This window comes from Balaenoptera physalus, assembly GCF_965194825.1.
Source record: "Balaenoptera physalus genome assembly, chromosome: 4".
Lineage (NCBI taxonomy): Eukaryota > Metazoa > Chordata > Mammalia > Artiodactyla > Balaenopteridae > Balaenoptera > Balaenoptera physalus.
In genome coordinates this window covers 48,351,977-48,375,795 of record NC_138891.1, presented here as the reverse complement: position 1 = coordinate 48,375,795, position 23,819 = coordinate 48,351,977, and the positions used below count along the sequence as shown (strand labels likewise).

The 23,819-nt window shown below is 40.1% G+C and overlaps 1 protein-coding gene across 4 annotated transcripts in view; it reads left to right on the top strand.

The window, feature by feature from the left end:
* Positions 1–23,819, top strand: part of GOLIM4 (golgi integral membrane protein 4) — a 74,513-nt gene that overhangs the window by 21,813 nt on the left and 28,881 nt on the right. For all 4 annotated transcript variants that reach the window (XM_082458410.1, XM_082458409.1, XM_082458408.1 and 1 more), the window contains exons 2-4: positions 20,076–20,150; positions 21,426–21,475; positions 23,188–23,241. In XM_082458410.1, the coding sequence (XP_082314536.1) occupies positions 20,076–20,150; positions 21,426–21,475; positions 23,188–23,241 (179 nt within the window). The remainder of the gene's footprint in view (positions 1–20,075; positions 20,151–21,425; positions 21,476–23,187; positions 23,242–23,819) is intronic.

Here is a 23,819-nt window from a genome sequence, read left to right as displayed (position 1 = left end):
ACCCTGAAGCAGGTATTAGCTGCTACATGGTATTTCACTCCCTGCCTGGGGTTTACGACAGTGGAATTCAGAGGCAGCTCAGCCCTAGAGAAGCATAGGCCGTGGGGCTTTCATGGGGGGATGTATCAGTCCCTGTACATACTCAGAGTTAACAAAACATTCAGAGCAAGGAATTTTTTAATTAAGTTCTACAGCATCCATGTAATTACTTACATTTTTCCACTCCCTCACATATTTTCTCAGTTTATCCACCCTTGTGACTCATTCAGTAGCAAAATCAGTGAAATCAGCATTCTCTTCTAGTCATCAAGCAAAATGGGTCATCTCCCTGGCCTGCTGGATTGTCTGGTGTGCCCCAGAGAATCTCATTTCAGTTTAGGCCTCTTCCTGCTGCCCTATTTCCTTGTTTCCTCTTGGGTGGTTTCCACTGACCGTCAGAAACTTCTCACCATGACCGGTTTCTTCACTCCAGGTTGCTCCCTTCTGAATGTTGCATTTCTTGCATTTATTCATCATTCATGCCTAGAGAGTCCTGCCAAGATTCTGCCCTTTTCTTGCTTTAAATTCAGCGGAAATTCACTGAGTACCTATTTTGTCCCATACATAGAAATAGGCCCTAATACTTACATTATGGAATAGAAGAGTGAGCTTCAGAAAGGTTTTGTGTTCAGAATGACAAAGGTGGTATATGAGAGAAGGAATGTGAATGAAAATCTGCCCACTCTAAATTCAGGTTTCTTTCCAATTTAGCACAACTCCCGTTTCCTCTAGGTGTGCCAGGGCATTGAGAAACTCTGATGATGTGAGCTGGAAGCCTTCATTAGGTCATGCTTAAGTCTGTGCCACTGGCCATCATCCCTTTTCTGACACAGGAGGCTGCTGTAAACACATGTGGCAGATGTGCCCTGGGCACCATTCTCTGGGTCCACCTTGAGTCTGTAATGCCAGCTCCTGGCCTGCAGGATGAAGACAAAGCTGCAGTTTTCAGTGTTGATTTTTTTTTTTTTTTTTTTTTTTTAAGAACTGGTCTTAAAAGTAGATTTAACAATTGAGGGTAAAAAAACCTCCACTCACTAAGAGGAGCGAACTTATTAAATGTAAAGAAGTCGGGGGAACTCCCTGACCTCAATTTTTTCAGAGTATGGTTTTAATCTTTAATCGGAAAGGTGTTACATTGAATAAATAAGCTTTCCCTTGCAGGTTATAAAGCCACGTGCCTCTGTCCAGGCAGGCCGCAGAAACTGTTTTTCTTTTTTTAAATTACTTCTTTAATAACCCTAATGAAAATGAAGGTGGTTTCCATGAGTTGAAAATTAGGCCATTATTGATTAATTTTATCATTGGAAGAGAATATTAAAAATAATTCATTTTGAGTTTTATAATGTGTTTTTAGAGGTCCTTTGAATCTGTATTTGATGAGGCAGACGATTACGTCAGGGACTTTAATGAAGCTACAGTGTGAACACCCAACTCAAGAAGATGAGGAAACTATGCACTTTCCCAAAATTTGGAATGAGTGTAGACCAGGGTTCAAATCTGGACTCCAGAATTAAATACTTGGATGATCTTTGACAGGTTACCTAGCCACTCAGCCTGTTTCATTGCCTATTTGAACAAAGATTATACTTGATCTCTGAAGTTATGAGTCTAATGAAAACATCTATTCTGTGCCTGGTACAGGGTAGACGTTCTGAAAAAGGTAGTCAACTCCACCCCGCTTTAATTAGTTGATAAATTACGACTTCTAGAAAAACAAGTTAAAATACTCCCCTTACTGTTGGTGAGTTAGTAACTTCATCTTTCTATACAAAGGCTTCATAGTTGAAAACTATCTGCGTTACATCAAAGTTTTCATATAACACCAACTTAGAGCTTTATGTCCTATTTTTATTTTCTAATGACACCCTTTTAAGATCTCCATTCGGGAAAGTAAGTTTAGCATATTAAAAGACATGATGTTTTTAACAGGCATTTTTATTTCTCTCATGAAGCATATTTTGGAACGATCTTTGAAAGGCTGCTGCTTCAATCGTTAATTCATTTTACTCAGAGACTGTGAACATCAAAGCAATAAAACTCAATTAAGTGGAATAGTCAGGAAATAGAATATTCTGGTGAATTCAGTTGTCCGTGTTAAATAAAAAACATATTACCTTCTCCACCCATGTGTTTTCTGCTCTCTGTATTTAAATCATTCTATTGAATTTGAGGTTGTATTGAAAGCTCCGTACCAAGTTTTTTTTCTGGTAAAAGAGAAATCAATTAAATACTTTTTGTTTCATGTTATATTATTGAAAAGCATTTCAAACTGTATTAGTTGCTTTACTTCATTGTTAAGAATGGCCATCATTAAAAACAACAGTTCTCCTCTAGGGATGAAAATGTAGATCAGATATGAAGAAGATTCAACTAAATGTATATTGTCCCTTGGACATGGCAATGAACTTATCAACAGATTTTGATCTTTCCCTTTCTTTTAGAACATGAATACAATAAAAAAAATTCCACTTAAGTTATGGTAAAATGAGCATTAGCATAATTAATTATTATGATATAAACTTGAGTAGTTTATGTTTGTGTAGAAATTTGAAAAGTGCAGAAAAATTTTGAGACAAAAAGTCACTCATAATTCTTAACAACCAGAGCAATCTCTAAAGTTTTAGTGTTTAGTCTTTATTTCTAGAATCAAAGGCAAATGGATGTGCAGTTTTCTTTGACTAGTTTAAGCTTTTTAGAATCTGTTTAACTTGATGTTTTGCTTTATCTAGTCATATTTCCACTTTAAGTTTTAGAGAAATTTACAAACGGATGAAAAGAACAGAAATGAAACTTCCCTTTGTGGCTTAAAAACTCTGTCCTTAATCAGTATTGCATTGGGGAAGCAGAAAAAAAATAACAGATTATTTTTAAACGGTTTTTATTCTGCAAGAAGTTGATATGTAAAATAGTAAATCAGGTACCTGCTTTCAGAATTCGGGAAAAAAGTTTCTCTGAAAAATAGAACCATTCAGAAGCCAAATTTTAAGAGGTTTTTTTCCACTTATTTTCTGACTTGGAGTATTGAAAGAAAAGTTTTAATCACAGTAATTTTTTGTTGGCTTGCTTTCAGGTTTTTCTATCACAATAAGGAATGTAAGCCTAACAGAAAAACGCAGCCATGAATTATCAATATTTTCTTTATCTTACATGGGTTAATTTCTGATAATTGACTGTAAGGAAAATCTTGTGAAAATTCTTTCAATCCTATAATACAGTATTATCAGATACATATTTTCATCAGATATATATCATATATAGTGGTACTTTATAAACTCATTTAAATTCAGAGTGAGAAATTAAGCTCATAACATCTTTTATTTCTTAGTTATGAAGTTAAGGAATTAAAAAGTTATTTTTGTATATTCCTAGTGAAACACCAGGCCAGAAAATATGAATGTGCTCTTGTTAGATTTTTATCTATGTTCTTTTCAAATTCATGAACTCTGAAAGACGAAATGATGGAAATACTCCCTTTTTGCACCTCAGATAAATATCATGTATATTTTGCATGTTGATAATGTAGAATTGTCCCTTCTGCCTTACAGGAATCGGTAAGGGCCTTTTTTCCCCCCTCAAATGCCTGTGTTGTTTTCTCTCATGCTTTTAGTATGGGGATGATTTACTGAGCTCTGACAGTACATTGGCAACAATGTTTAGATCAGAGGGTTTTTTTGTTTTTTGGGGGTTTTTTGGTTTTTGGTTTTTTATATCGTGTGCTTGTGTATGTGTATGTGTGTGTGTTTGATAGCCTCAGAAGAAAAACTTTAATAACTGTTTAGTGCTATTTTTTTGTTTGCCTACATATACTGCTAAATGTATTTATGCCTAATGTGTATTTGTAGATTTATTGTTTTGGATCAAGAGCTATAATTCCTAATTCATAAATTTGTGGTGTTGAAGGGATAGACTACTTGTAAGTACTGTAGTTTTTATTTCATCATTGAGTAAGTAACAAAGTAGCACAAAATTATCTTCATTAAAAGTAGAACTCAAAAGTGGGTTCTTTAAAATGTTAAAAAATTTACCTAGTGAGTTCCCAAGATTCTAAAGCAAAGATGAAAGAACCAAGCATGAATATTAACTAAAAATTGTCCCAATTCTCCTATGATAATTCATATTCAGCAGTAATTACAAAAAAAAAAAACCCTTTCTTTTATCTATATACTTAAATTCATACAGCTTTATGGTGGGGTGGTGGGCATGTTGTATCAATGATTTAAAGGTGAATTTAAAGATAATAATTTCTTTCTCACAATCTCTTGAATGACAATCACGAAATTACCGTAATAAATGGATTCCTTTTCTTATGAAGTATCTCCCCAGAAATTCAGAATAATGGAACAAGAGTACACTAAATCACTAAAAAGTTTAATGCTTCTTAAGTAAATGCCTTTTCAGTACTAAGCTAATGGCTAAAGAAAGGTCACTGGATCCTCTAATGAATAGATAGGAGTAATTTCTTATTAGCACCTTGTTCCCCCACAAATTACATGTGAATTGGGTGTAAAAAAGCTCTTTGTATATAAATTGTAAAGGACTATAAAAGCATAGTTTTGCTACCAAAAGTGGTTCTTAAAGGACACTTTTTTCCCCTGAATATATGAACACTCATCTGCAAATGTATTTAACCTCTTAGTGACAGATTTATCTACAAGGTGATAAAGAATAGAACCGAGATCTTTAGTGGAATACCTGTTTGCTCTTCCAGAGAAATTCTGATTTACACTTTGTCAACGGGGAAATAGCATAGCATCAGAGGTGAAGTGCCTAGTATGCTAATGAATCTTGTTTTAAGTTATGGTTATAATTAGTTTTATGCTATATTACTTGAAAATCAAAATGTAGTATAATAATAAATGTCAGCTACTCTTGTCCAAATTACTATAAATATTGAATTGTCAGAATCTGGAACCAGTGAGGTTATTCTGTGCCTGCACTTCCTGTTTTCACCCACCTCCCAATTACTTGCAGCTGTCAAAATAATTTTAATCATTTTCAGATACTTTGCAGAAGAAAAGGGACTTAAGCCCTTCAGCCAAAAAAGATGTTGCCCCTCCTCTTGTGGTCTTCTTTTATAACCCCGCTGGGTCCCCCTAGTCTAGTCAAGCCAGCATTCTTTCTGAGCATCGCTATTATGCTGTAAGATCTTAAACATTTATCCAGGTCATTCCACAGTTCTGATTCTGTGTCCTTGCTTGTTAAACCACATCAGAGAATCAGAGAATCTTAGAGCTGGAGGAAGCCTCAGAAATCAGTTGCTAAGCCCCTTTATTTTACCAGTGATGAAACGTATGACATTAAATAAATACCTTTCAGATTAAAAATTAAACCCAAATCTCTGGACTTCTAGCCTTTGGCCTCTTCCACCAGGAAGTGTTGCCTGCAGATATGTGCAAGTAGACACATGCAAAAACCTGCCTATTCTGAAGAATACCTGATATTTGCATTCTCCCACCTCTGTGTCCGGGCTGTTCACCAGATATGCTTGGTTATGCCCTAGTATGGGAAAGAGCAAATTGAAACATGAATCAGGCAGGGAAAAAAAGGAGCAAGGATGTATGTACTTTACTGCTTTTGTTAGTCATTCAGTATCAAAGAAGGATAATGTGTCTGTATCTTTTAGAGTTGTACCTATAGAAAAGGAGAGCCCCACCATAGAACACATTAAGTATGACACAAGGTCTTAGTTTATATATAATAGTTTTCAACTTATTGAAAATCATAGGTGACAGATAAATCTGAAATAGTATTCTTTTGTCAAAAACTTTTTCCTAAAAAATCAGAGCCTTTCCCAGCATTCTGCTAAATTGAATCTTTCCTCTCTTATTCAAATTTATTTATATTTTTTTAAGATTTTTTTTTGATATGGACCATTTTTAAAGTCTTTATTGAATTTTGTTACAATATTGATTCTGTTTTGGTTTTTTGGCCATGAGACATGTGGGATCTTAGCTCCATGACCAGGGATCGAATCCACACCCCCCTGTATTGGAAGGTGAAGCCATAACCACTGGGACGGCCAGGGAAGTCCCCAAGTTTATTTTACTGAGAATACACAAATCCACTTTGAAATGATTAGTGTACTGCTGATGCCACCTACTCTTCTCCTTTGCTTTAAATATGCATATTTAGAATTTTAGCATTGGAAGGACCTTGATGACTCAAATGTCCAACTACCTCATTTTATTGCTGAGAAAACAGAATTTGAAAGGTGAAGTTTCTTAAATGTGAGCACAGAACTGGTTAGTGTCTGGTAGCATGGAGCTCAGGAATCTTGGCTCAGGCCAGTGTTATTTCCCCTAAATTACTTGAAAAATTCTCATTAAATTGTCTTTTGGCTCCATCTGTTTCTGTCTATTTCTCTGTCAGTCTGTCTCTTTATTCCTTCTCTCTCTTTTTTTCTTCTTCCAGGTTAATCCATCTCAGTTCTACTTAAGTCATTTTCAGTGGATTTAATGTGAATACTAACTATGGAATGGGTTGAAAAGAAAAACTGGAAGTTTAATTAGAATGCTGGTATCATCAACGATGTTTTTCTTTCTTTTAGCATCCAGTTATGTATGCACCTCTCTACAGATCTGGACTGTCTGTTGATTTTACTGTGCTTTCAAAGATCCCCATGTACTTTGTCAATTTAAACAATATAGATATTAGATATATTGTCTCTACCTTTCATAGAAAACCTTGAGAGGTTGCCAATGAATTCCTATGCTTATATTGGTATAAGTCAGCTGTATCAAATTTAAAGTTTCTTAGAGTTGGACTCTTAGGAATCCATCTTGATATGTAACCAAGTACAAGTTTTATATGTAAATTTTGTGAAATAATTGGTATGAAGAGTACATCGTTAACGTCATGTGCTGATTATCTTGGTTCAGTCATTTAATAAACCATCGGCAGCTATCCACTTTGTACCAGACCCAAGGCTGGGTGACAATTTGCACAGATTTGACTCTCTCATAAGTAATTCCACAAAACAGTAAGAGTGACAAATCTGTATGTAAAGTATGATAATAAGACCACGGATAGAGATTTGCTTAGGCCCCCACGGAAGAATAGATGTGGGGCATCCGTACTGCCTGGAGAAGCCTCTGGGGACCACAGTGAAGGTGGGCACTGATCTCACATGTCGGGTTTCACATCGTGGGTGACTGTGTTTACATGACGGAGGCCGATACAATTGCAGTACCTCAAGGGCTACTCACCAGAATTTCACAAAGCCCTCTGCGTCCTCCTCATGTCACATCATCATCAGAAGTCTCCTGCTGTCACCCTAAAACCCACACGTCCTGATATGTAATATACCCTTTCTTAAAGCATGAAGAAAAGATAATGTTTTTATTTGACCTTGGAGGGTCTCAATCAGTGAGCTCAGCCTTCTACTCTTAAGGGCTTTGATGGGCCCGTGCAATGAGTGGAGATTAAAATATGACCCTTGCCCCGAATCAGGCAGTGCCCAGGATTTCAATGCAGGAGATATTCTTATTTAGAGTCACATATGATCTTAGCAAACTGAAAATATTCATTGTTCTGTAGCAAATATAAGGAAAGAAAAGAAATCATACCTAATTATACTCCTATCTCAAAGGAGAGCTTAAAATGTCCAAAAATGGAAAGAGAATGCAGGATATCACTAAGAATTCTAATCAAACTGGTGAAGCAGGTTTTAGACATCTGGTGTTGACTTTGTCCCCACAGTATCTTATCTTCTTAAGTTCCCTCAGTGGGAATTGGTATAAGTAGTTAAGCAGTTTAGTTGTGGGACAAAAAAAATGTCAAGAAATGTACAAGGTGGCTGTGGAAGGTAGGCTGGGGTTTACCTCAAAGGGGTCCTTGTGTTGGGTCTTCTTAGACTTGTAAGTGGTAATGAAATAGACCTTCCCAGCAGTGACCTTCTAGCTACTAGCAACTTGAGTGTTTCTTAGATTACTCTTCCTACTTCCCTGCACTATCTTGGTATCCCTCTCAAGCATTAGATGCATTAGTGGGATGCAGGGTGCGTGATGCCCTGCCCCCACCCACAGAGCTCCCACTGTCCTCCTTGGTCCTGGACCCTCCTTTCACGCAGTAGCATAAGCCGGAAATCTTTGCACCATCCTTGGATCCACTTTGATAACGTACTTTGAGTCAGTCACTGAGGCATTTTGCATTTATTGCTTAAATACATTTTGCTTCTGTGCATTCCCCTCCCTCCATCAATAATTACTGCATATACTTGAATATTACAAAGCTAGATTTCCTTCCTCCTGCAAAACTACTCCTCAGAAAAGAGGGGGTCTCGTTGTCCTGGAGTGAGCATAAAGCCTCTGCTATTTCTGGGAGCTCTCCCAATTGCTTTATTTTAAACCACAGGGCACTGTGTGAGGGAGACACACTGGCCCAAAAGGGCCTCGTTTAATGCGACTAGATATTTATGAAGGGCACCTGACAAAAATCTTTTTTTTGTTTTTAAAGGATGTGGCAACATTTAAGATAGTGTGGGTATTTATTCCCAGGAATGTGATCTCACAATGGTAAATGCAAAATATCTTTATAAATAAGCCTTTTCACTACCCTCCCCACCCCTGCAAAAACAAAACAAAACAAAAACACCCCCAATACGTTCAGGAGTTAGGGCTACCAAAAGCATGAATCTGCACCTCCAAGACAAATGGAGATGTCAGCTATCCTAATTTTTACCAAATATATGTGACTTAGGACATTTCCAGTGACCGCATCAGACAGAGATTCCACTAATGCTGTATTCCAGTGAAGATGGGTGTGCTTCAGAAAACTGTCAGAGGACTAAAATGCTGACCTGAGGTGATGCAGACGCAGATGTCAGACATGCCTGTGAAGAGTTTGAATCAAATTGGGGAGACGCGGATGGAGGGACAAAAGTGACCTATCTAAATGTTTTATATTTCCCTATTAATTTCACTTATGTAACTGAAAATAGCAAGGACCATGATCTTACGTAAACACTTGTACATTGAGAAAAGTACATGAATCTTACGTATGGAGCTCAGTGAATTCTCACAAAGCAGACAGTGTGGAATCAGACCAGGAATCAGACAGTTGCCAGCACCCAAAAATGCGCCCTCCTGCGCTCTTCTGGGAACTGCCTGTGCACCTCCCACTGCCAGTAGGCACGGTGTGAACAGGTCCTTCCTGCTCTCGCCACGGGCTAGTTTCGCTTATTTTTGAATTTTCTGTAAGCAGACTCATTCAGTAAGCGCCACTTTGCTGTCTGGCTTCTTTCCTCAACATTATGTTTGTGAAAAGTGTTGCTTCATTCAGTTTCTCCACGTTGCGGAGTGGTTATTTCATTTTATGAACAACCACACCTTATCCATTCTCTGGTGATAGATGTTTGTGTTGTTTCCATTTGGGGAGGGTTGTGAAGAGTCTTGTTCTTCCGAGTCTCCTCTGTGACTTCCGGTGACTGCATGCCAGCATTGACTTGGGTACCTATGTGGGACTGGGATTATAGACCACAAAGGATATCCCTCGTCAGCTCTGACGGGTGCTGGCAAACAGGTTTCTGAAGTGGTTGTACCAAGCTCCATGCCCATCAACAAGGTAGGAGGGCGCCTTTCTCCATATTCTTGCCAGCTCGGTACTTTCTGTCTTTTTTATTTTAGTCATTTTGAGGGGAGAATAGTGGTATTACGTTATGATTTTAACTTGATTTCCCTGATGACTTAACCCAGCTGACCACTTTTTCAAATATTTAACCACCATTAGGATATCCTTAAGCGTCTGTTCATATTCTTTTTCACTTCCCACTCATTTTCACTCCTCTAAAATTTTGTATATTCCAGTTGGAAAAGAAATCAACTTTTTTTTAAAATCAGATTATCTTCTTGGCAGAACTGGACATCATCTTATATTGGGGCAACATGGAAGTTATTGAGGTGACCTCCTAACTGATCCGTCAACCTCTCCTCTCTCTCAGATCCTCTGCTCCATCTTCCGTGCTACCCATAAAGTTATTTTCTATACGCAGATCTGATCAAGTCAATTGTAGCCCTATCCCATTCATTCTCTCCCCTCCCTGATTACCTACCTTCCTATTGATGCTATGCTAAACAGAGTGTTTCCAGAACTCCCCTTTGAAGGGTCTTGGGGAGCAGGCGTTGGGCGGGTGTCGAGGCACACTTGCTAAATATTCAGATTATCAAGGCTCTTCCCTGGAAATTCTGCTTCAGTAGCTTCCAGTGAGGCCCCAGGAATCTGTGTGATGAACAAGCACTCCAGGTTATTCTTATTTTCAGGGAAGTTTGAGGAATACTACAAACAGGTTGATTTTGTTTTTGCCTCAGTGCTCTTACATGTTCTCTGTCCACTGTCTGGGTTATTCTCCTCCATTGGAAGGAAACATCCGCACAAATGTTGCCTCTGGGAATCTAGACTGACTCCTGCAGGCTGAGTAAACCACTCTGTAGTCAGTGAAGTCTTACTCCCGATCTTTCTCATGAACCTAGTCCACGGTGGCTTTCCCCATCTCAGCTGATTACATGCGCTGGTTTTACCTTCAGTTTAAATTCAGAATCGGCTGCAGCTTGCGCACGGTCCTACTCTCCCGTTACACTCGGGCCTGCGTGACTGCAGAAGCCCGCGACTAACTAGCTTTCCCGCTTGCATCTTGGGTCAGAGTGATCATTATTTTAAAATCTAAGTTAACATCACATGTTCCTGCTCAAAACGCTCCAGTGGCTCCACATTTCTCTCAGAGTAAAAGCCAAGTCTTCATGAGGTCCTACAAGACCCATCGCCATCTGACGCCTTCCCCACCTTCACCCTATGACCTTCTAGGCTCACTCTGCCTCAGTTGTTCTGGCCTCCCTGCTTTTCTTAGAACATCCCAGGTATGGTTGCACTGTAGAGCTTTTGCACTTCCTGTTCTTTCTATCTGGAACACTTGCCCTGAGGCGTCTGTAGTACTAACTCCTTCACCACGTTTTTCAAGTGTTGGCTCAAACGTCTCCTTCTCAGTGAATCCTGTCTTGACCACCCTATTTAAAAGTGAAACCTGGTCCATCCTTCCCACAACTCCAACCTCTTATACTCCGTTCTTTTCTCCCCCCCGTGGCATTCACTGACTTCTAATGTACTCTTAATTATGTTTATCATTTACATCTTTCTGCAGAATATGAGTTCCCCAAAGGCAATATTTTCTACTGTTGTGCTCACAATATATTCTCAAATATCAGAACAATGCCTGGCATATAATAAATGCTCAGTGAATATTTGTTTGACTTGTAGAATGTAATATTCAGGATGCAATAGAGAAGAGGCCTTACATAGTATCTCTTTATAAGCCAGGTTTTTTATGAAGCCTTTTCCAAGATATGTTGCATACCTTCACATTTTGAAGTGAAAACTTGACACTGGCAGTTTGGATGAAGATGGGGTTGCTTGTGTACTGCTTCATTGGTTTGAAGGAGAAGCCAGTTGCAGCCCAGCTCATCCTCCCTGAGTTGTGTGTATTCTCTGAGATACAGGTATTTTTTTGTTTTTTTTTTTTAGTTAATTAATTTATTTTATATTTATTTTTGGCTGCGTTGGGTCTTTGTTGCTGCACATGGGCTTTCTCTAGTTGTGGTGAGCGGGAGCTACTCTTCGTTGTGGTGCGCGGGCTTCTCACTGCGGTGGCTTCTCTTGTTGCGGAGCACTGGCTCTAGGCGCGCGGGCTTCAGTAGTTGCAGCACATGGGCTCAGTAGTTGTGGCTCGCAGGCTCTAGAGCGCAGGCTCAGTAGTTGTGGCACACGGGCTTAGTTGCTCTGCGGCATGTGGGATCCTCCTGGACCAGGGCTCGAACCCATGTCCCCTGCATTGGCAGGCGGATTCTTAACCACTGCACCACCAGGGAAGTCCTGAGGTGCAGGTTTATACAACAGGGTTGATACTTGAGTCCTGGATGTTAGCTTTTTCCCTAAAAAATGCCAGCAAAGATGCTGGCATTACTTGAAGTGTCCGTAGAGGCAGGTTTCCATGAAGAAATCAGATAACTTAAAAAAATTAAATGTCTTTTATGTTTGGTTCAAGCACATCGATTTTGAAAAGTTTATGCATAAATTCTTAGTCCCATTATAAAACCAATGTGCTTTTGCCTATTTTAGCCCATCTGAAGAGCATTCTTATATACCCTTGCATCAGTTTTGGGTGACCAGAAACCTAAACTTCTCTCTCATGCATTAATTCTTGAAATGCTGTGATGCAGTCCAGCTGAAATCTGATTGCTAGATAAGCATATTACTCTAGAGGGTCTATTTATATACATCTGATTTTAGAATAACTTTTACTTCTATTACTGTGAATTCGTAAGTTTCTAATATATACGCATATGTACTTATTCATGCCTTTGAGAATGTAACTTTTACTTTGTTGAGTACCGCATTTTCATGGGACAGGAGGGTAATTTTTCTCTTAGCTTACCAAGAGATAATATGTAAAAATCTGCTGGCTCAGCAGGTCATTCTGTCATCCTGGCTTACCTAACCTTTGGTGAGCTCTGATTGTCTTCTTACTGTTTTAACTGTCTTAGCCTCCTCTCACAACCCAAATTTGTTGATTAGAAGCTTTTTATAAGAGTAATGCCTGTACTTTAGTGTCTCCTAAGGGGCCTGGAATACTGCTGGTGCTATGATAGCTCTGAGCAGCTAAGAGTAGAATTATTAGTAGCTCACCACTCAAAAGAATGCCAAGAAAAAGACTTGTGTGAAGACATATATCTTAAGTCAGCTAATATAATACTTGTCTGAAAAAGCCGAATCTCAATTAGATAGTGTCATGAGGGAAAGCCTTCGTGTAGTTTTATCCAAAATAAGAAAGGCAGTTAGGCACCAATTCAAATCATGGTTAAAATTCCATTTAAATGACTTCATAAACTGTATGCATTAGCAAACTTAAAAATAGACACTTCGTGAACTATTATAGGAACTTTATTGTGCAGTAAAAAAAAAAAAAAAATATAGCAATTGCCATGAAGTAGAAAAATACCTAATCAGACTGTCCTTTTTTTCTCTCATCATTCTGAAAACTTCTATATTTCAGGGCTGTGATTTAACTAATGCTAATCTTATGAGCCTATACATCAACAGATAAATTTATATTTAGTCTCTATTCTGTTATCTGTCTATTCTCTGGGATATGTGAGTACTAATGAGCCAACAAATATGGAAATTCAGTTAAAAATGCTGGGACTTAAAGGATGGCAGGCAAATGAGGAAGAGAATGAAATAGCTTCTAAATGCATTCATTTATTTCACAAGAATTATTGAATACCACTAGATATTAGGAGCTGGGGGATTGGAACTGAAGTGGTAGTGAGGGTTGGGAATATAGAAGAGAAGGAAAGAGGAGCTAGCCAATCCCAGCCTTCATGGCACCCATAGTTCATTCATTCATTCATTCATTCATTATCTGTTGAATGCCTATAACTCACTGTAACAGGGATACAATACTGAAATAAACCAGAAATTCTTGCCCTGACTGAGCTTATATTCTAATGAGATAGAAAGGCAATAAATAAGGCCCCCAAAAGTAAAAAATTTAGTAGAAAGAGTTAAGGACTAAGGAGAAAAATGAAGTGGGCAGGGAGCCTGGAAGTGTTGAGGGTGGGAAGCAGGTGGCAGTCTTAGACAGGTTGTCCAGGAAAGGACCTGATGAGGAGGTATCTTTCTAGTAAAGATCTGAGGGAAGTGAGGGAGCTAGTCGCACAGATACCTGGAAGAGGGGCAGCGGGGCTGCCAGGAAGTGGCAGTGTGAGGTGCTGAAGTGAGAGCTCGCCTGGCATGTTCGGGGAATAGTGAGGAGGCCGCTGGGGCTGGAGCAGGATGGACGATGGGGTGAAGCCTCGTGAGGGCTGTGGGTTTCGCCCAAGGCGTGACGGGAAGCCATTGGGAGGTTTTGCCCCCAGACCTGCAATGTGACCAAGGGAACTAACCATAATTCAATTCAGCCATCAATGGTCGAGCAGACCGGAAAGGTTGACTTGTACTGGAAGTTGTAAAACCAGAATGGGGTGAGAAGCCAAAGCTGGACTTAATGTTTTAGGAGTTACCTGTGAGAAAAACGCTCCATGAGTCAGGAGGATGGGGCAGACTTTGTGGAAAGAGTGGGGTGGAGACACCAAAGAAGAGCCTTAGGGGCGCCTTTGCCCACTCACAGGGGCTGGAGGGGGATCCGGTGTGATCCTCAAAATGGTAATAGGTGTCCCCCTTCTTTTGTCTTTTCACTTGTTTTATATGGGTTGTTTTCTAAGAAGATCTTTGGTATTCTTTCTCAGACTTCTTATGAGGTGAAATTATGAAAGAAGGAAGGAAAGATAATTGGAAAACTGTATCTATGATGTTGTCTTCATGTTAATTACCAGCTCATGGTGCAGCGGAGGAGGTGGGTGGGCAAGTGGCTGGCCTCCAGCCCACTTCTGGCCAGTTAGAACCACAGTTGAGAACTGTTCGTAAAGACATAATATCTATGATTTTAGGCCTAAAAAACCAAAATAAAGCAAAACCTCAAGAGTATTATCTTCTGAGAACTATAGTGATTTCAATTTATTTTCCTTTTTTGTCACTGCTCTTGCTATCCTACTTATCTTCAGCCACAATTATCAAAACACAAATTTGTTCATTTTAATTTTTATCACCTGTAAAATGATAAAGGTACTCGCAAATCAGTGTTTGCACAAGTTGAATTGTGTGCCTTTCATACCAAGACTCGGTTGTGTGTTTTTTTTAAATAAAGATAAAACCCTGTATTGTCGTCAGGACTGAAAGCAAAATTTCACAGGCCGTTGCTTCTGCCAAAGAAACCTTGCCCTCTCTTGGCTTAAGGTGTTAAAACACTTAGCAGTGTTTTCTGTCTAATTTTAAACTGTTGTTTTCTAATTCTGAATTGGAGCAGTTTGTCATGGATGAAATGTCATAGATGTATATTTTACCCCTATGTGGATGCATGCCCCTAATTTCTCTGTGCCTTTCGGATGGAAGTCAGAGTTAAAATGGAAAATTGCTGTCGGAAGCTGGCGTATTTTTAAACTCTTGAGTGAGTTAAGGGGGGAATAAAAACTCTTTCCACCCTTGACTGCATGGAAAATATTAAACTCCTTGTCAGTAAGCAGGGGAGATGATGAGTATTGTGGATTTTCATCTTCCTCTCACGAGTTCTTATGATTCACATCCTATCCCCGTTGTAGTGTTGGTCTGCATTAATGATCTTGAATGCCGAGATTGAACCATTATTTTTATACTTATTTTTTTCTTGAACCTGATGGGTGCTTTGAGAATATTAATTATATACCTTTTTTGTTGCAAAGGTTCTAGCAGTTTGGTTTCATCTTGACTGATGCCCTTGACTTCAGAGTATAAATAGAAAAATAGAGATAGGTGACAGGGATTGATTAGCAATCTTCCTTCTAAGCAAAACAGTAAATAAACCTATCTAGATAAATCACCAGCCCCAAAGCCTGGAGAATGCATGCTAAAGAATTAAGGGTTGTGTGGGTGTGTGTGTGTGTGTGTTTAATTGATAGGGAAATTTTCTAGAAGAGCCACAAGAACACAAAGATTCTATCTGGTCCGTTTTGCTGTTCTTCAATTTTTATTAGAAAATAGGCTTATAGGTTTTACTAAGCTATTAGAATGATTATTCGCAACCCTCCCCCCTTTTTAAGGGAATTTTTTTTTTAAAGTAACAGGAAACTGAGATCAGTATTTCATTGCTGTTTCAAGTCTCTCTCTCAATATATATGTGTATTACTTTGTTATTATTAGACTTTAATTGTAGGGTTGAAAGAGCTCAGGGAATCACCTGATTCATCCTCTGGCACTTTTAAGCCATCACAGATAGCTGAAAAAATATTTTAGTATTTTTCTGGCATTTACTCTGTGCCCTGCCGTGTTTGAAGCACTTCACGTAAATTAACTCATTTAGCCCTGACATCCACCCAAAGGGATGGGCACTGTTTTTATTCCCGTGTACCGTATAAGGAAACTGAAGCACAAAGAAGTTCAGCAACTCTCCCCATAAGGAATGGATCTGGGACTTGAACCCAGACACCAGAGTCTGTGCTCTCGACCTTTACGTACCGCCTGCCTCTTTCCTTCTCCCATTCTTTCTAGAGTTTCCAATTCTAAGGGTTAATTTTTACTCTCACTTTCCTTTACCTAACGTGGTTTCCTCAGCCTATAGTTTAAGGTTCCTTTTCGGTTTTGGGGTTTTTTTTTTTTTCCTTTTTCTGAGCACTTCTCCAGCTTTCCGTCAGTCACTGCTGCCCCATTCTCTCACCTTCCTCCTCGGTGATATTCTCCAACCCTCAAACCATTGCTGAATTCTTAGATTGTATATCAGGACTAAAGCTGGTGGCTGTCATAATGGCCAGTTCTGAGTAAGATAATATTAATCGTACAGTTACCTCACGGTTCCTCACATTCAGCCTCTATTCCTGTTTACCACATCTTTTTTCTGCTGCATTTGCAAAAGCACGTTATTCATGCCTTAGGTCACGCTATGAGTGATGCCATTTTATGGATTCGTGGCTAGTCTCAGATTTCCCAAGACCTTTGGACGCGCACTGTAATCCATAAACACGCTCTCCTCTTTGTGGACATTGTATAGCATCTCTTTAGGTGATTTAGGAAAGTTTCTAACTGTGTATCCTAGGATCTTCTAGCTCTTGAGACACGCTGCTCTTAAGATGTCGAATGTGTAAATCCCCATTATACATACAACTGTCAAAGACAGTTTGGTCGATGGGGACTTTGGACCGGCTGTTGGCACATTATCCTCCTGGCTGAATCGTAGGGAAGAGAGTAAAGCACGGAGCACTGTCTCCCCTACCCCCCACATAGAGCACTCCTCACCCCAGTCCCCACACCCCCTCTCCGCTAGGTGGGATCTAGTGGACCCTCCGCCCTTATCGAAGATGAAATCCTGCAGATGAGTTTTCTGCTGCCTAAACCAAAGGTAAGCGTTCCGCCGTCACCAAGTGCCACGTGACGTTGAGTGACTGCTGCCGTATTTTATTAAGTCAGGATGAATTTCACAGGATTATAAGTTGTAATGACAACGTTTGCCGCCATCCTTACCCTTCCATGATAATAGTTAACATCTAGAGTCTGAGGTGGCTGGGGATGGTGGTGAGCAGTCCCCCACATATGTTTTCTTGGCTGTGCTGCTGCTGGGTTTTGTTGTTGTTATCTTGGGTGTTGCTGGGCTGGATTGTCTCCCCATAATGGTCCTGACCCCCATTCAGGAGCCCCCTAGACTCAGGACCCCTGCTGCCACTTTTGACTCCATTAGAGCAAGGTCTTGACTACTTTGCCTGTTGACCCTTCTTTGAAAGTGATGTACATGCTTGCTGAAATTGTCTGCAATATGTCCAATTAGTGCACCCAGATTCCCTATTACCCGGCATGTTTATGTTCCTGTGATCCTCTACCCAGACCGTGGGAACTTTGGCCAGTGGATTGGAGATGAGGGAGTGTTTTTCCTTCCAGCTGGGGAGCTTAGGTGTTCCCATGGGATCCTGTTCTTGCCTGTGTATATCATGATAACACTGTAATTTATCTATTCCCCTGTAAATCTCCACTACCTGACGGACATTCTCAAAGACTGTGAGCAGGCAGTTCTGGGTTTGGCTTGGGGAGGTTCCCCAGCACTAGTCTTTGTTTTCCCCTCCTCGTTCCAAATGTCATTCAAGATGGTAGTGTTAGTACCAATCCAAGGAACCTCTTGGTTTTAATAGGCTTTCAGGAATTGGCCAAGAGACTTATGTACTGTACACCTATATGGTTGAAAAAAGTCTAATTTCTCAACAATGGACTTGGAACCAAGCTTTTTGGAACACAGCTGCCTTTAGTCCGATTTCAGCACCTCTGTGTCTTTGCCCCTGTGATGTGTCTTCCAGCAGTGCCTTTCTCCTGTGGTGCTCCCATCTGCCAACTTGTTCTTCACTCTCAAAGCCAGCCAAGAGATTGTCGCCTCTGAGAATCTCCCCTCGCTCCTCTCCCATCCAGAGCTCACCCCTCTCTTTCACTGGGTGAAAGAGTCCCGATGGGCTTCTGCCTGTTTTCGTTTCATTATGCCAAATGCATTTAGCTCTAATTATTTAAAATTACCTAATCTATCTCCTGTGTTGGACTAGAGCTTCTTGAGGCCAAGGCCCATGTCTATTCATTTTGCATTTCTACTCATAATATGGTGCCAGGTCCATCGCAGCAGCTCAATAAATGTGGAGCTGGATTAGATCCCTTTGTAATAATAGCACTGGGGGAGGGGGAGGGATCATCTGGTGAATGGAATAGGAACCCAAGTGGAGAAAGGGAATGGAGCAGGTCATTATTTCGATGACTAATGGGAGGCTGAATTGAGGGGAAAGATGAGTTTGGGGCAGGCATGCCATCAGGGGACGACACCACACCAGTTTGGGTGGTGGCAGGCCTTCTAGGAGTTCTAGGCTGAGATGTTAGCAGAGGTGTGAGGAGAGCGAGGGGCTGTGGGAGTCGTAGATGGAGCCCTGGGAATGGCAGGTTTCTATGGGACGCCAAGATGAGAGGTGCAGTGTTGGGAGAAGGGGAAGGACCCTGGAGATGATGGGCGTGTTGGAAGGAGGGCAGAGATAGCTGGTAACTGGCAGGGGTGGCAGTGGGGAAAGGGTGGGGGGAGGGACGGGGCAGGGGGTCCATCGGCAACAAGCAGATGTCAGGGAGGGGAGTTGCTGGGACCACGGCAGCTTCAGGCGGCCAGCAGTGTCGGGCAGTTGTATGCACTGGACGGCGGACAGTCAGTGACTGGTGATTGAATTGTATCTTTGGGAGTCATGGGGAGCTAGGGATGGTAAAAGAACCAAGTGACGGGCTTGGCTGAGCTTGCAGGGAATGAGATCATTTGTGACCATAATGCTGAACAAACAGGATTAAAGGGCGCGTCAGAAACGTAACTTTGTTCTCTCTGCCTCTCCCCTCCTCTCCCCTATTCCAACCACTCTGCGGAGCTGGGTTTTCTGTCCCTGCATGAAATCTAAGACAGACTTCACTACTTTTCAGCTTCTCTCAGATCAAAAAAAATCTTCCAGTAACTTCTATCCATAAACACAGTCTTAGTTTAGTAAGGATCATGTCTGGTCTAGTCCAGTGCAGTAATACATAGTTTTTTCATTTAAAGGTAAAGCTTCTAGCACTCTTGCAGCTCCCATTTGCTGTAGATGTGAAACCTGTAGTGGGGGAGAGAGTCCCGATGGGCTTCTGCCTGTTTTCCCCCTAACACATCTGCTCTCTCTCCCCGACTCACCAGGCAACTCCAGCTACTTCAGAGTAGATGGGGGAGGTGGGGTTGGTAAAGTGCAGGAAGGTCCTACAGCAGGACATCAGTTTGCCTTGGGTTTCCTGCCATGGCAGATGTAAACCTGACTTGTTCCTTTGTGGGCACTTGTTTAGGTTCTTCAGTGGGGAGAGTCTCTCCCTCCTTCATCTCTGTGGCTATCTTACCTAAGTTTTTCCTGACATGGCGGAATCCACCTCTTCTTTCAGCAAACCTTAGTATGCTGCTGAGGTTTCCTCACCCACCCAGGCATCTTTAACTGAGACTCACTCAGCTCATGTTGACTTGGCAGTACTTATGGGATATCTGGCTGGAAATCCTCTCCTAGCACCTGAGAGAGAGGTGGGAGCTGGACACACAGATGTGAGGGTCAGTGCTGTGTAGATGTTGGCTGAAGTCATGAGCGTGGACACGCTTGTCCGGGAAGAGACCTGGAACCTCACAGAGACTCATGTTCCAGAAGCAAGAGGTCAAGGAACTGGCCAAGAAGGTGGAAGCCTCTTCCAGAGTGTTGGTTTTACAGAGGGGCAGACTGCATAGGAGTCAGCCCAGAATTATGTCTATTATTGTTTCCATCTTTTACCAAGAATGTGGAACTTAAAATGCATGCATTTTAATTTTAATTGTGAAAGGACTCTAAGCTGTCTTCTTCCTGTTTTGAAAATTGATGTTAATTTTACCTTAGAATTTCTAATTCTTTGAAGATAAATTTTAACTTTTTTTTTTCCAGTTGTGTATGAACACAGATCAAGATTAGAGAAATCCTTGCAAAAGGAAAGACTTGAACATAAGAAAGCGAAGGAAGGTAAATAATGTAATTTGTGTTCTGTGTTTTTATCATACTCTTCTTTGAAGCATCACGTACTTGCTTTACTATTTTTTTGCTAAGAAATTTTTCAAATCACCCAAAGTCAGTTTTATTTGGTGGATGGAGAAGGAGATACCAAGCAATATGCTATACGTTGTGCCACAAAATAAGTCCTGCTCAAGACTAGATTTAGAATCTTTCATTCAGTTGGTGCCACTTTGAGGTCATTCATATATTGGTTATATGTATTGCTTTGGAAATAACACACAGTTTTTCTTTGAATATTATCAATGCATACGTTACTAACACCTGAAACTTCTGTCCACAGGCATCCAGGAACGTAACAGCATGCATTGTCCAGAATATGACAAACGTTATATAAACATATACGTATACATGTACATTTCGAACGTAATGAATTGATCTTATCGTACGATGTCTTTTAAGTTATACGCCTGTTTTCATCTTGTGGTAAAGGCTTTACTGGCACAACTGATTGGTTTGGTTTGAAAAATTAACATTTAGCACAGGTATTAGGCAATGCTGTTGATTTTTATCAGAGTTTTTCTATAAAGCATGGAGCTTATACAGGTTGTGATTTGAAATTACCTGCATTCTATTTTTATTTATTCATCTTTTTGGTAAATCTTGAGATTGAAGTGAGGTGTTCCGTCTGATTACCTTGGTGTGAGGTAGAAGGAGGGAGAACAGAGGAGGGCAGTGTGGGCTAGGATGTTTTACTGAGATGTTTAAGATCATTAAAATGCTTTGATAGGATTTGGATTTCCCTTGTCTTCGAAAGCAGAGTGATTTTATAGAGCCATCTAGTGGATAATAAAGCTTTAAGAGCATTAAAGATGGTTTGCACAGCTTGATTTCCTTTTCAGGTCCTGAATGATTTTCGTGTGCCATCTAGTGGCTGGCAATAAATCATCTCTGTCCTTAGGTGCACTTCATGTTTTTTTCTCCTTAATTTCATGGACAGTTCATCACCAAGTACACATTCTAAATGCACTTTTAATCAGTTGGTTATAGTGTGTATTTTGTTGATTCAAGACTCACAACTTTAAGGTAAAGAGGAAAATTATATAACAGTTTTTTTCAACTCTTTCTAAAGCATTAAAAGACAAAGTATATAAGTCGCCAAGTAGATTGTTTTAAACCTGAAACATTTTTTAGGTCTGAGTAAAGTACGCCTATGTTCTTTTAGATGTCTAAAAATGCCACAGTGAATTAACTTTTACTCTCTTTTCTCCATTTTGTATTTTCTAGATTTTCTGGTTTATAAATTAGAAGCACAAGAAACACTAAATAAGGGAAGGGTGAGTTTTTTTTTCTCCCTTAATTTTTTATTTCACGAAACTTGAAAGAGGGGGAAATACAGCGTAAAACCTTTTACTCTGTTGATCATTAGGATTGAAGGGCTGAAATACATTTCCCTGCCTCCCTCCTTCCCTCCCTCCCTTCCTCTCTCCTTTCCTTCCTTCCTTCCCAAGAGATTCTCAGAGGAAGACCTAAAAACTGTTCTTTTAAAACGTACCTTCCTTTGTTTGTCACATTACTGTGATAGTGATAAATTGGAAATAGCCTTAATGTTCAACCATAAAGAGATTATTTTTATTCACTCACTTATTCATTTGTAGTCTCTCTTTTCTACAGAATGTGATATTTATTTTCATTTGCCTTTGCACGACGTTACTGTCACTTGCATAGACATTGCTGTGTAATGTCTGGCATGGTACCTGGCCTAGAGTTCCCATGTTCAAAAACATTTGTGGAACGAATGAATACATAAATGATATTGGCAGTTTAAAAAGTTTTAAAGTCCAAATTAACTGGAGAAAAACAAGTTTTTCTCTTACGTTAAGAAAAATATGTAAGCATTGGTTGAATAAAGCATTGGCGTTTTGGGGTATTAAAACTGAGAAGAGCCTATCCCTTGAATAGCTAGGAGGCTGTCGGCTTTCAACTCTTCCCTGCTTTTAAAAGCCCTAGCCAGAATTGTGTGTGTCCTGTTGTGCATTTTGTAATGTAATTTATTACAAATTAAAATGGTAAAGTGATCAAATAAAATGATAAAGCAAAAACGCAGTTCATCTTAGAAGCTGCAAGAATATGAAAGAAAGAAGTAATTGAGGCTGTGCTTGTACCGATGACGGGTAAGGCAAGGAGTGGGGCACATAAGACAGAACAACACAGCAGCCTGGGGAGAGAAAACTTTCAGGCGGTTTGTGGTTTGCACACTCACTGGTTATGGTTGCCCAGGACTGCACTTGTGTGAGGTCCACACGTGAAGATGCTCCACTGGCACACAGAGACACACTCCTGGAGCGCGTGCTTCAGCCATAGGCGTAGGCTCAAGTTTCGGTCCTGGCTCTGCTACTAAAGGAAATGTTTGCCCTGGCCTGTTCCTTAGCCTTTCTGTTTCTCACTCTGTGAGCTGGAGTCTAGTTGGGGTAAAGTCACATATGTAGAATTTCTTAGCGCTGAAGCTCAAGGCAGGAAAGTGCCTTTTCTCTCCCTTCCCGGAAGCCAGGCGAAGCTGGTGAGGCCTGGTTTATCTCCTTTTCCCCTCGGAGCACCGGGCACAATATATTGCGCCATATCAGCCACATGCGGTGCTGCATCTCAGGACAAGTTCCCCTGTGCCTCTGGCATCAGTTTTTCTTCTCAGTATGAGAGTGGAAGTAAATCACCTCCAAGGGCCCTGTCAAGCTGCTGTTTGTTTCTTTGTCCATGTCCGTGATTTTTCCATGAGGGGAAAAAATGGATGGATCTAATCCGTGGATCCATCAGGATCCATGTCCTGATTTTTCATTATTAAAGTCTAGCAAACTTAGAGCAATGCGAAAACTTCATTTCTGCTATTAAGTAAGGAGATGGCCTCAGAATTGTCCTGTTTCGAACTTAGAGTTCATTTTCACTTAACACAAGTGAAATGAGTGAAATCCTTCCATTAAGACCTTTAAGCTCTGGTTAGCAAAAGAGCCAAATTTGTTACTTTTGTGTTAACTGTTTGCTTTTCAATTTACAGCAAGATTCTAATAGCAGGTACAGCGCATTGAATGTCCAACATCAGATGTTAAAGGTGAGTAATTTAAAGTTGTTCTTCGAGAGTGAATCAAAGGATTAATTAAGTAACTTAAGTGATCAAGGAAAGTTTACAGAAAGTTGATTTGTATTGTGATATGGTATATTAAAGTCATTTCTGGCTAAAAGTGATATATAATTGTAATGCTCCATCATGTTTATCACCTGATTACAAAGAACATATTTAGCTCATTACACATTTTTTCTAAATCAGGCTCTCTGGTCACCTAAGTTTTAATTTTGTTCTCTATCCTTTAAGGATTTTTGTTTGTTTTTTAAATCTAATTTCTCAGAGTGGGTTTTCTTAGGTATTTTCTTTTATCTTAGTCGCGCTGGAGGCAGTAGAAGTATTAAAATGCTGCCTTCCTGTTACTAATGTGTAATAAGTGTTCTGCCTACCACAGGAGCACAATTTATGTTTAAAGATTCTCCTTCCATGGTTCTTGGATAAAACTCATTATTGTGTCAGGAAAATTGAAAAAAAGAGAGAGAGAGAGATGCATTATTTCTGTTCAGGCCAGAAGAGATGAGCAGCAGACATTATGCCACCCTGCAGAGCAGGGAAAAAAAACATGC